This window comes from Lepidochelys kempii, chromosome 6, assembly GCF_965140265.1.
Source record: "Lepidochelys kempii isolate rLepKem1 chromosome 6, rLepKem1.hap2, whole genome shotgun sequence".
In the NCBI taxonomy this organism is placed as follows: Eukaryota; Metazoa; Chordata; order Testudines; family Cheloniidae; genus Lepidochelys; species Lepidochelys kempii.
The window spans coordinates 2137393-2150165 of NC_133261.1; the positions used below are offsets into that span (position 1 = coordinate 2137393).

General features: G+C 57.3%; 1 protein-coding gene across 1 annotated transcript; it reads left to right on the top strand.

Moving 5' to 3' along the window:
• The first annotated feature begins 5318 nt into the window (after window positions 1-5318).
• On the top strand, window positions 5319-12773 carry LOC140912320 (protein orai-2-like). The gene is made up of 2 exons (XM_073346541.1): window positions 5319-6305; window positions 8345-12773. The coding sequence occupies exons 1-2, from the start codon at window positions 6051-6053 to the stop codon at window positions 8840-8842; spliced, it is 753 nt and encodes a 250-aa protein (XP_073202642.1). The 5' UTR covers window positions 5319-6050; the 3' UTR covers window positions 8843-12773.

A 12773-nucleotide genomic window follows, 5' to 3' on the forward strand; every position in this document is an offset into this window, starting at 1 on the left:
TCGCACCCACCTTCCTCCTCGGGTAACCGGGGCGCCCACGGATCCCCTCCCACCCATTTCCCCCGGGAGCCGAACACCCAGCTCCACCTTCCGCGGGGCGGCGGGGGGCCCACCCTAAAGACGAGTCTCTCCCCTCGCTGTGCTGGGAATTGCGTCTGCCGTGCGAGCTGCAGCCACTAGATGGCGACAGCCTTCTCGCGCGTTTCCAGGGCCCCGCCCCGCCCTGCCCCCAACTTCCCTCTAGCCTGACTCCAACCCCAGCCAAGGACCAAAGTTTTCCCTTTTCCCCCCACCCTCCCTGGGCTTCAGAAGTAACCAGTCTCTCCTCCCCCCCCCACCCCCCTCCCCAGTTCTCCTGCGGGCCAGCCACTCCGTGAGCGCGCCCCTCTCTGAGCCCCGCCAGCCGCTCAGAGCGAGGGCGGACCGGACGAACACGACTCCGATCCTGACTTCAGGGGTTCTGCGTTGGGCTCTACTGTTTGCCATACAAAAAAAAAAAAATCAAAAAAAGAAATTGTGGTTTTGGTCTTAAGCCTGTTTATATTTCTCCCCCCTTCCATTTTCTTCCCCAAAAAATGCAAAATAAAACGGTTGTTTTTTTTATTATTTTATTTTAATTTTTTATGGTTTTTTTTTTTTCTTTACGTTGCTGGAAAAAAATATTGTTTTGGTTTTTTTTTTAAAATATTTCAGGTTTTTTGTTTTCTACTTTTCTGGTTTAGCTTGGTTCTTGGGTGGGGGGGGCACTCGCAGACTAGATTGGGGACAGGTGCCGCCCAGACCCCAGCCAGGATCGGGGACGCTCTTGGGTTGGGCATTGCGGGGCCCCCACTGCACAAAGCTAGTCCCTGCCCCGAGGGGCTCACAGCCCCGCTAGATAAAGTCCAACTTGTTATGAGAACATATTTTGCCAGGCCCTTCGTAATTATAGTCCGTCTCTTTAATCTAACAGACATCCCCTTCGATACCCATCCATCCACCCCGCCCCAAAGATACCCATCCGTTCCTGTGTCTGTCCATCCCTCCCTGGACATGCCCATCCAGCCTTGTGTAGATCCATCCGTCCGTCTATCCATCTTTTCCTTTAGATACCCACCCATCCAACCCTTTAGATATGTACCCAACCATCCCTAGAGATACCCTCTCTCCCCTCCCCCCCCATATGTATCTATTAGGGCTGTTGATTAATCGCAATTAACTCAAAAAAATAAATTGCAATTAATTGCAGGTTTAATCGCACTGTTAAACAATAGAATACCCATTGAAATGTATTAAATATTTTTTGATTTTTTTCTACATTTTTAAATATATTAATTGCGATGACCGTACAGAATTCAAAGTGTACAGGGCTTACTTTATTATTTATTACAAATATTTGCACTGTAGAAGTGATAAAAAATAGTATTTTTCAATTCACTTTGTACATGTACTGTAAGGCAATCTCTTTATCGTGAAAGTGCAACTTAGAAATATTTTTTGTTACATAACTGCACTCAAAAACAAAACAACGTAAAACTTTAGAGCCTACAAGTCCACTCAGTCCTACGTCCTGGTCAGCCAATCGCTCAGACAAACAAGTTAGTTTCCATTGACGGGAGATAATGCTGCCGCCTTCTTATTTACAATGTTTACAACATTTACAGATACACTAAACGTTCGTATGTCCCTTCATGCTTCGGCCACCGTTCCGGAGGGCATGCTTCCATGCTGATGATGCTCATTAAAAAAATAACGCATTAATTACATTTGTGATACAGCTCTCCCCCAAGGAGTTCAATGGCTCCAGCTCTGTTTTACCCGCATTCTGCCGTATATTTCATGTTATAGCAGTCTCGGACGATGACCCAGCACATGCTGCTCATTTTAAAAACACTTTCGCAGCAGATTTGACAGAACGCAAAGAAGGTGCCAGTGTGAGATTTCTAAAGATCGCTACAGCACTCGACCCAAGGCTTAAGAATCGGAAGTGCCTTCCAAAATCAGAGAGGGACGAGGTGCGGAGCATGCTTTCAGAAGAGTTAAGAGCAACCCGCTAATGCGGAAACTATGGAACCCGAACCATCATAAACAAAAATCAACCTTCTGTTGGAGTCAGATGATGAAAATGAACGTGCGTCGAACATGCTTTGGATCGTTATCAAGCCGAACCCACCGTCGTCAGCACGGACACGTCCTCCGGAACGGTGGTTGAAGCATGAAGGGACACGTGAATCTTAGCGTATCTGGCATGTAAATATCTTGTGACACCGGCTACAATACTGCCATGAGAACACCTGTTCTCACTTTCAGGTGATGTAAATAAGAAGAGGGCAACATTATCTCCTGTGGATGTAACCAATCTTGTTTGTCTGAGCGATTGGCTGAACAAGAAGTAGGACTGAGTGGACTTGTAGGCTCTAAAGTTTTACACTGTTTTATTTTTGAATGTGGAATGTTTGTGTTTTAAATATTTTTGTACACAAGTCTACATTTGTAAGTTCAACTTCCATGATAGAGTTTGCATCACAGTACTTGTAGGAGGTGAATTGAAAAATACTATTTCTTTTGGTTTTTACAGGGCAAATATTTGTAATAAAAATAAATATAAAGTGAGCACTGTCGACTTTGTATTCTGTGTTGTCATTGACATTAATATTTGAAAATGTAGAAAATATCCAAAAATATTAAATGGTATTCTACTGTTGTTTAACAAGACAACTAATTGCGTGTTTAATTGGGATTAATATTTTTAATTCCTTGACAGCCCTAGTATCTATCTATTCACATCCCCATACCTATTTATCTATCTACCCATCTACTCAACCCTGTATATAGCTACCTATCAGTCTACCCCCCACCCATCCCCATATCTGGCCACCCCCATACATACATCTACAGTTCCAGAGCATTGTGACCTCTTGTTGGTGACTTGGGTGTCGAAGGCAAGGCCGGCCTCTCACCCTACAAACTCTGAGCTCTCGGCAGAAATCACTAAGTGAACTTCTCTGGGCTGGGCTATGTAGGAGATGAAAGGACATGGCCTCATGGTTCCTCTACCCTTCCACCTCTGAAATCCTTAAAGAGCCTCTGAGCCCTGTGGACTTTCCCTGACCTTGGCTGGGAAATTGGCTTGAGCCTAGAGAACAATTTGCACTCTTCCCTGAAGGAATAGAAACTTTGCCCTGATCAGCCAAGGCTTCCCTGAAACTGGACTAGGTGGGTTTGAGCTGGAGAAGCCCCTCATCGACTGTAAGGAATATTAATAAACACAATTTCCCTTAAATCTATTTGAGATGCCCATTTTATAGATGGGTAAATGGCCTAACACTGGTTGATGTGCAAATTACTTTGGCAGAGTCTCACTTGGAACCCAGGAGTCCTGGGTGAGTCCTCTCACCCACTAGACCCCCCCCCTCCCCTTCCAGAGCTGGGGATGGAAGACGGTTGGGATGCAAGTTTCCCAGGAGGCTCAACTTTCATTATTAAACCTCAGACTCTCAAGGCTGGGCCCAGCCCTCTGCCTCCCCGGTACCAGAACCCCATGTCCCGGCACCAGCCGCAGGACGGTTACATCCCAGGAGCTCCAGTCGATACTCTGAGCAGCGGTGTGTCTCTCCTCATCCATCCATCTCATCATGTCTGTCCAGTTCTCCCTTCCTCCATCCACGTAAATATCCATAGCCAGCTCCTCATATACCCCCAACTCTATTCTACCCTCCCACCCCATCTATCCATCCATCCCCCCCTTGTACATACCCACCTGTCTCCTTCTGTACCCACCCCGCTCCCATCTCCCCACCCGTCCATCCACACCCCAGACATACCCACCAGCCTCCTCATGTACCCACCAACCTCCTATCTCCCCACCCATCTATCCAACCATGCTGCATTGTACATACCCACCTCTCTCCTTATGTACCCTCCCCACCCATCTATCCATTCATCCACCCCCGTACATACCCACCCGCCTCCTTATCTACCCACCCCCGCCCATCTCCCCACCCATCTATCCATCCATCCACCCCCGTACACACCCACCAACCTCCTTAACTACCCACCAACCTCCCATCTATCCATCCATCCATCCATCCATGCCCCTACATACCCACCAACCTCATCTCCCCACCTACCTCCCATCTATCCATCCATCCACCCCCTACATACCCACCAACCTCCTTATCTACCCGCCCATCTCCCCACCCATCTATCCATCCATCCACCCCCGTACACACCCACCAACCTCCCATCTCCCCACCCATCTATCTATCCATCCACCCCCGTACACACCCACCAACCTCCCATCTCCCCACCCATCTATCCATCCATCCACCCCCGTACACACCCACCAACCTCCCATATCCCCATCCATCCATCCCCCGTACATACCCACCAACCTCATCTCCCCACCTACCTCCCATCTATCCATCCATCCACCCCCTACATACCCACCAACCTCCTTATCTACCCACCTACCTCCCATCTCCCCACCCATCCATCCACCCCCCCCATACATACCCATCAACCTCCCATCTCCCCATCCATCCACCCCTCGCTTCATACCTGCCCACCTCTCATCTGCCCCCCACCTACCCACCCACCCCATCGATATCTCTTCACCCCAGGCAGTCCCTCTTTCTCTCTGTCGGACCCTTGGCCGCACTCGGGTGGAGCCTGCGGGGGGCGCTCGTGGGGCGGGGGCGGGGGCGACGCGCCCGAGACCCCCCAGCCCAGGCAGCGCGCTGCGCCCCGGGGTGCTCGGCGCGGGGCGGGGTGTCCCCAGCGGAAGCCCCGCGTCTCTCCCGCCCCTCCCCCCTCCAGCGGCCGCTTCCCCTTTAAAAACTCCGCCCGGGACAGCCGAGTCCGGCTGGTCCCGCCCCGCCCGGCCCGGCCCTTCCCTTCCCTTCCCTTCCCCCGCCGCGGCTGCCGGAGCCGCGCACCCGGGCATCGGCTGCGAGCGCCCCAGGTTCTAGCCCCGCTTCCCCGGAACCCCCCGGGCCCTTCCCTCTGCTCCCCGCCTTCCGGGATAGCGCCCCGGGCACTCCCCGCTTGGACCTCCTAGGACAGGGACACCCCCCGATCCCGGCTCCCCCAGCCCCTTCCTGCAGGTACCCCCCGGGCTCTTCCCTTTGCTGCCCCCCCCGGGCTAGCGCCCCCCCCACCCCGGGCACTCCCCGCTTGGACCTCCTAGGACAGGGACCCCCCCCCCCGATCCCGGGTCTCCCCAGCCCCTTCCTGCAGGTACCCCCCGGGCTCTTCCCTTTGCTGCCCCCCCCCGGGCTAGCGCCCCCCCCCCCACCCCGGGCACTCCCCGCTTGGACCTCCTAAGACAGGGATCCCCCCCCCCGATCCCGGGTCTCCCCAGCCCCTTCCTGCAGGTACCCCCCGGGCTCTTCCCTTTGCTGCCCCCCCCGGGCTAGCGCCCCCCCCACCCCGGGCACTCCCCGCTTGGACCTCCTAGGACAGGGACACCCCCCCCCCGATCCCGGGTCTCCCCAGCCCCTTCCTGCAGGGACCACCCTCCCCCCCGGGCTCTTTCCTTTGCTCCCCCCCGTCCCGGGACAGCGCCCCCGCCCCCGGCACTTCCCCCAGCCACTTTCCCTCCCCCTCCCCACTCACTTCCTGATTCAGCTCCCTACCCTCGCCCCTTCTCTTCCTTTGCCCTCCCCCCCCCCCCCGAACTTCCCCTCTGGCTCCTTCCCCCCAGACAGCCCCCCCCCACCCCCTCCATCCCCTTCTCCGCGGATCCCCTCCCCTGGTGATCCCTGCCCATGGAGGTCTCTGCAGTCCCATCCCCCCACTGGTTCCCCCTTCCTTGACCAGGGCATCCCGGTGCCCCCCTTTCCCCTCCCCTGCCTGAGGTCTCCCCCCGCCCCATACTTCCCTCAAGTTTCCCCTGCCTTTTCCCCTCGGCAATCTGTGACCTCCCCCACAGTCTGCCTGTCCCCCCTCACCCCCTCCCTGCTCCTCTCTCTCTTCCTGTCTTTCCCACCCCCACCCCCCTCTTGCCTGGGTGCTCCCTGGTCTCCCCTCCCCACCGAGTGGGGGATCTGAGGCCTCGCCACCCAGGTCCGATGAAGGCCGGCGGGGGCGCCGAGGGCGAGGGGGAGCTGGGAGGCGAGGGGGAGCGGGAGCCCTTGAACCCCGAGGCGGCGGACACGCTGGGGGTCTCCCCCACCTACCGGGAGTTCGTCCGCCACAGTTACCTGGAGCTGATGGGGGCCAACCAGCACTCGCTGCATGCCCTCAACTGGCGCCGGCTTTACCTCAGCCGGGCCAAGCTCAAGGCCTCAAGCCGCACCTCGGCCCTGCTCTCCGGCTTCGCCATGGTGAGCGAACCCAGGCGTCCTGGCTCCCAACCCCCCCTGCTGTAACCCACTGGACCCCACTCCCCTCCCAGAGCCGGGGATGGAACCCAGGAGTCCTGGCTCCCAACCCCCGCTGCTCTAACCCACTAGACCCCACTCCCCTCCCAGAGCTGGGGAGAGAACCCAGGCGTCCTGGCGAGCTGTAGCTGTGTTTGGGGGGTCATGGGAGGCTAGAGCCGGGGGCTGGGAGCCAGGAGGACTGTCGCCCAGGCCCAGATCTGCCCCTCCCCCTCCAGCTAGCCTGGCAACCTCCTTTCCTTCCCCTCCCGGCCACGGCCACTGGGCCCACGTGTTAATTGTGGTTAATTGACCCCAGGGCGGTGGGGATGAGACACCGACACAGACCTGGCAACAAGATGAGACAGCTCTTCCCCCCCCCAGCTCTGCCGGGACCCCTCACTCTCGACCCGCAGCCCCCTGCCAGCCCAGCCCTGCCAGTGCCCCTCACTCCTGACCCGCAGCCCCCTGCCAGCCCAGCCCTGGATCCCTGATCTTTCCCCTTCAAGGCCCTCCTGTCTCTCTGTGAAGATAATTTTGCTTCCATCCAGCTCCGTCCCCAGGAACCGCAGCCACTGATGAGGCTTCGGGGGGTGGAATCTGGAATCTACCGCTGCAGCCTGGGAATGGGGCATGGAGCCTCTCCCCTCTAGGGGGCACCAGCTCTTATCCAGCCCCCTGGGTGGCCTTGTCGGTTTGTTGGCCAGTTGCTGTGGCTGTGTTAATTCGATTGGGGAGGCCTGACCTCCGATTCCCAGCCTGCGCCCAGTCTGGGAAACACACAGGGGCCGGATCCCCTCCAGTAGGGGGCAGCGCTGCCCACACAACCCCTCTCCCAGAGTCAGGGATAGAACCCAGGAGTCCTGGCTCCCCGGTCCGTAGTCTGGCGTCCTGTTTACTCCCCTCTTGCCCGAGGGTGGGGTTGGGTCAATCTGGAGTGGTGACCGCAATGGCACTGTGAGGGTTAACTGCCCCCTCTGGAAGCTGCCCTCTCCCTTTTGGGGGCTGGACTGAAGGGCCCAGGGTGGCAGATCTCTCCCCCACCTTGCCCACTGCCCCCCCCCCCCCGGGCTTAATTCCTGGCAGTGTCTCCCACTGGTACTGCCCCATGAATGTGACCCACCCCCCTTCCCTCCGTCCCTGCTTCACCCAGTGCCCGCAGGCTGGGCCGGGCTCTGAGACCCACTTCATGCCCCCTGCCAACCCCTCCCCCCTACGCTCCGAGCCCAACCCCTGCACCCCTTGAACGCAAACTTTCTTATGCTGCCCTCCTGCCTCCATTCCCCCTGCCCGAGACAGCATTAAACACAGTGACTGAGCTGTCGGAGCCTGGGAAATATTTGGTGTTTGCTGAGCCCGCCCTGCACCCCAGAGCAGCTGGGAAAGGAGCCCTGCTGGAATTTGGTTCCAGCTGTGATGTGCTCAAGGAGTGGGGGAGGGGGACCTGGGGCCTTTCCCCTCCAGGGGGAGCTGGCTGCGATCCCGTCCCAGGGCAGGGGGTGGGGAATGGGGCCTGGGGCCTTTCCCCTCCAGGGGGAGCTGGCTGTGATCCCGTCCCGGGGCAGGGGGTGGGGAATGGGGCCTGGGGCCTTTCCCCTCCAGGGGGAGCTGGCTGCGATCCCGTCCCGGGGAATGGGGCCTGGGGCCTGTCCCCTCCAGGGGGAGCTGGCTGTGATCCCGTCCCGGGGCAGGGGGTGGGGAATGGGGCCTGTCCCCTCCAGGGGGAGCTGGCTGTGATCCCGTCCCGGGGTGGGGAATGGGGCCTGGGGCCTTTCCCCTCCAGGGGGAGCTGGCTGTGATCCCGTCCCGGGGCAGGGGGTGGGGAATGGGGCCTTTCCCCTCCAGGGGGAGCTGGCTGTGATCCCGTCCCGGGGCAGGGGGTGGGGAATGGGGCCTTTCCCCTCCAGGGGGCACGGGCTCTGACCCGGGCCCAGGGCCGGGGGGGGGGGGGTGGGCTGGCTGGCTCCCGCGAGGGCTGACGCTGTCTCCGGCGCCCCCTGCAGGTGGCGATGGTGGAGGTGCAGCTGGAGAAGTACGACTACCCACGGGGGCTGCTGATCGCCTTCAGCGCCTGCACGACGGTGCTGGTGGCCGTGCACCTCTTCGCCCTCATGGTCAGCACCTGCATCCTGCCCAACATCGAGGCCGTCAGCAACATCCACAACCTCAACTCAGTCAACGAGTCGCCCCACGAGCGCATGCATCGCTACATCGAGCTGGCCTGGGGCTTCTCCACCGCCCTGGGCATCTTCCTCTTCCTCACCGAGGTGGTGCTCATCTGCTGGGTCAAGTTCATGCCCGTGGGCCGCGGCGGCTGGGACGCCGCCGTGGCCTCCACCGTCATCATGGTGCCGGTGGGGGTGGTGTTCGTGGTGTTCGCCCTCCACTTCTACCGCTCGCTGGTGAGCCACAAGACCGACCGGCACCAGCAGGAGCTGGAGGAGCTCAGCAAGATTAAGTACCAGCTGGACGGGGAGGCGACCGGGGTGCAAACTGTGTGAGGCCGGATCCGGGGCGCCCCCTCCCCCCCCACTCCTGACCGCAGGGGGTGCCTGGAGCGGGCTGCTGCCCCGGGGATGGCCGGAAGACATTCGCGGCTCCCCCACACCCCGAGCGGAGGCTGCGTGAGCCGGACAGGAGAGACGGCGGCTGGCTGGGGGATGATCCACAGCTGGGGGCGTTCTCCGCCGTCTTCTCCTCCTTCCTCTGCTGCTTTTGGGCTGGGTTTTCCGTACCACGCCGCCCCAATCGTGGGGGAAGTGGGGCTGGTTTCTCCGGCCCGACCGGGCAGTGCCCAGGAGATGCCAGCTGGGCGAACCGCTCCCTGTCCCCTCTCCTTCCTGTGCTTCCCCTGCTGGGGCTGTGGTAATGGGCTCGCGGTGGTGGGGAGGGGGGTGCTGTGTGGGGCACGCCGGTACTGATCGGGGGAATGTATAGCCACTGATAGGACCAAGCTGGGGTCTGCAGTGGGGCATACGCCCAGATCTGGGGCTCGCCCACCCGTCAGGTACAGCGGGCCCAGAGCTGGGGGTAGATGCCGGGGTGTTGTTCTCAACCTCGTTGCCTCTGCGCTGCCCCCTAGTGGGGGATCTCCGCAACGACGGCCTCTCCAGCCTTCGGTGGCTATGGGAGTGGGGCGCTTGTCCCAGAGGCACCTGGGCTGGGGGCCAGCCAACCCCCCAGCCCTGGCCCCCAGCCAACCCCCCAGCCCTGTCCTGGAGGGGGAAGGCCCCGTGTCCCCCTGAGCCAGCCAGTCCCAGCTGGGTTGGAGCCTGTGTCCTTTTCCCCACTCGTCATTAAATAGAATTAGTGACTCACTAGCTGATCTCGCGACTTTTGCTCTCTAGCTACGGCCAAGTGCCCCACTGCAGAGAACAAAACGGTAGCTACCATTAATGTAGGCCCTCTGATAATATGGTCCATACCCTGTCCCTAAAGGAGCCAGCAGAAGGCAACACCCATTGCTAAACCAAAACAAAAGCCAGCTCTGTAGGACCTATAATGTGTCTTGTGCTTCGTTTCTATCAGCCGGGAACAGGTACTTTAGCAGAGCAAAACAGACTATATTTTTGTAGGACCTACGATATGTGGTGTTGTCTGTGGATGGAAGGGGAGCATATCTTGCTTTGCCGAATCAGTGTTTTTGGCAGGACCTGTAATAATGTGGTGGTGCAGTTCCAGCCAGCTGCTTAACTGAAACAGCCAGTCAGTGGGGGTTTTGGTTTTTTTTCTTTTTTGTTTTTGTTTTGGTAGGGCCTATAATATGTTGTCACAGATTCAGCCAATGAGCGGGCAAGTAGCTTAATGGAAACAAACTGCCAGTGCTTTGTGTAGGGCCCACAATATTGTGTACTCCGCCCTGCGGGGCGGTGAGCAGAAATGTGTGTCTTAGCCGGAAGGACAGAACCATGTGCAAGAGATACTGAGAAATTAATATATGCAGAGCAATTCACAGCCATACTGCGGTGCCTTATCATCACCAGCAGCCTGGTACTGGGAGGGGAGTGGGGTCTGGGGGTCAGAGCCGGGCGGTGCCTGTTCCCTCTGATGCCGACAGTTCGATCCCGCGCCGGGGATGGTGGCTGGCTCCAGCCCCCTGGGCTCTGCTGGTGGATTTTCTGGTATTTTTGCGCCTGTCATTTTTTGTCAGTTTGTAAATAAACGATTGTCTTTGGCAAAGGGCCTGGCTGGGGACACTTATTTGCATGGGCAGCCCTGGAGCGATTGTAGACACAGGTGGTTCTCTGGAGGCAAAGCAGTTTCTGCCTAACAGCTGGACCCACATGCATGGCCCCAGCTCCCTCCACCAGAGGGGCTGAGAGCCAGGACTCCTGGGTTCTCCCCCCGGCTCTGGGACAGGGGTGGGGTCTGGTGGGTTAGAACTAGGGAGTTGGGAGCCAGGACTCCTGGGTTCGCTCCCCAGTTCTGGCAGGGGCATGGGGGTTATTGCGTTAGAGCAGGGGGCACCTGCATCTCCCCCACTCGAAGACAGGCTGAGCCCTGAGTTGGGACAGACTCTGTTGATGGCCCTGATCCAGAATAAACATTTACCCAGCCTTGAAATATTTACACTGCTCGCCAGAGAGGGAGGGGCAAGCTGGGCCCAGGGCCAGAGCGAGATGAGGGCCTGGGAAAGGGAGCCCAAAGGGCCAGGCTGCCTCAGAGTCTGGGATGGGAGGGCCAGAGGTGGAGCAGATGTTGGCATCCCTGCCTCACCCAGCAGGGGGTGCTGTGAGGAGCAGGGCAGGAGCTCTGGCTGTGCGGGGAGCTCCTCGCTACTCCAGGCCCGGCCTCTCCCAGCAACGGGGTGTCGGTGAGACTCAGGGAAGGGCAGGCTTAGGGTGTGTGCCTGGTTTTAGGGACGCCATGAACCGAAACCCCCAGGGCTGAACTCAGGTCTGGGCTCGTCAGGGGTGGAGAAAACGAATTAACAGCTGTTCAGTGTGAAACTTTAGCTGGGGAATGGGACACGGGCCCTTTTCCTTGTAGGGGGTCCCAGCTCCCATCTGGCCCCAGGGTGAGGAATGGGCATGGGGCCTTTCCCTTCTAGGGGTGCCAACTCCCATCCTACCCTCTGACTGGGAACCAACTGTCTCCAAGACAGAGGTAACCCCAAAGGACAGAACAGTTGGTAGGTAGGGAGCTAGTTTTAAGCTAGGTCTGAAATATCTGGGTAACTGCTGCCCTCTGGTGGGGGAAATGAGTCAATTACACCAGGGGATTGTAGAGGTGACCTGCAACAAGGGAAATCAAATGCCGGGTTGCTATTAGTTATTTCTACTTCATCTCGTTCTTCTCACTCCCTGTTTCCTGCGGGCCCTGACTGAGATCAGGATCCTTGTCCCAGCGAGCTCGCGTTCAAAATAGACAAGGGCAGGATCATTCTTCTCGCTTCATAGATGGGGAAACTGAGGCCCAGAGAGATTCAGTGATTGGCCCAAAGTCCCAGAGGGAGGCTGCGGCTGAGATGGGCATAGAACCCAGCCATCCAGAGCCTGTCTGGTGTCTTAACCACAAGAACGACCGTCACAATGTGTTAGCATAGGGTCACCAGATGTCCCGATTTTATAGGGACAGTCCTGATATTTGGGGCTTTTTCTTATATAGGCACCTATTACCCGCCACCCCCATCCCGATTTTTCACATTTGCTATCTGGTCATCCTATGTTTGTGTATTTTTTTTTTTTACTTCTTTCCTCTACATACACAAGCCCTGAAGGAGTTTTGTAATTCATGTCACTTTAGTCTTGGAACAAACTGTACTTTGCCTACCTCGGTTGGCTGGGAGTCTCCTAGGAGTCCCCGGAGATGTGGATCAGGTCTGTCACAGCCTTAAATTGAAACCATGTTGGGTATTTCACATAACAAACTTTTCCCACCAATGGTTGGCAGGTGCTTGAGTTAAATAGGGAGGTTAGGAAAGGACAAAGACTATTAAGTGGCCTTTATAAGCGGCTGGTTAGGAGGGTTAATAAGGGGGCATGGCCTTCTCCATCTATGCTCCATCCACTTTTATACGGCAACAAGTCTCATTTATACACGTGGTGGAATCTGCTGGGGCAGGGGTATCTGTGGGGGCTATCTGCGTATTGTCCTCGTGCAATGATAATATGCCCATTGGTGGCAGATCTTGGGTACAAGGGGTTTATAACCCAACCCCCTTAATAAAGATGAGCAGGACCCAGAATGTAGCTTGCTGCCTTTCAATGCTAGCGGGCGTCAAAGGGGACTGGTGTAACGTGTAAATTGAGGAGGAGAGTAGCTGGGAGCACCTAATGCATCTCCTTGCACTCAACACTATGTTGACCCCTTGTGGCAACGACACAGCAGGGGTGTGCATTGAGGTCAGTAGATTCAACACTTGTGAAAACTACATATGGAAATATATTGAACCATTTGTAATTAAATGCGGCCTCCTCCTCTAAATGTGAA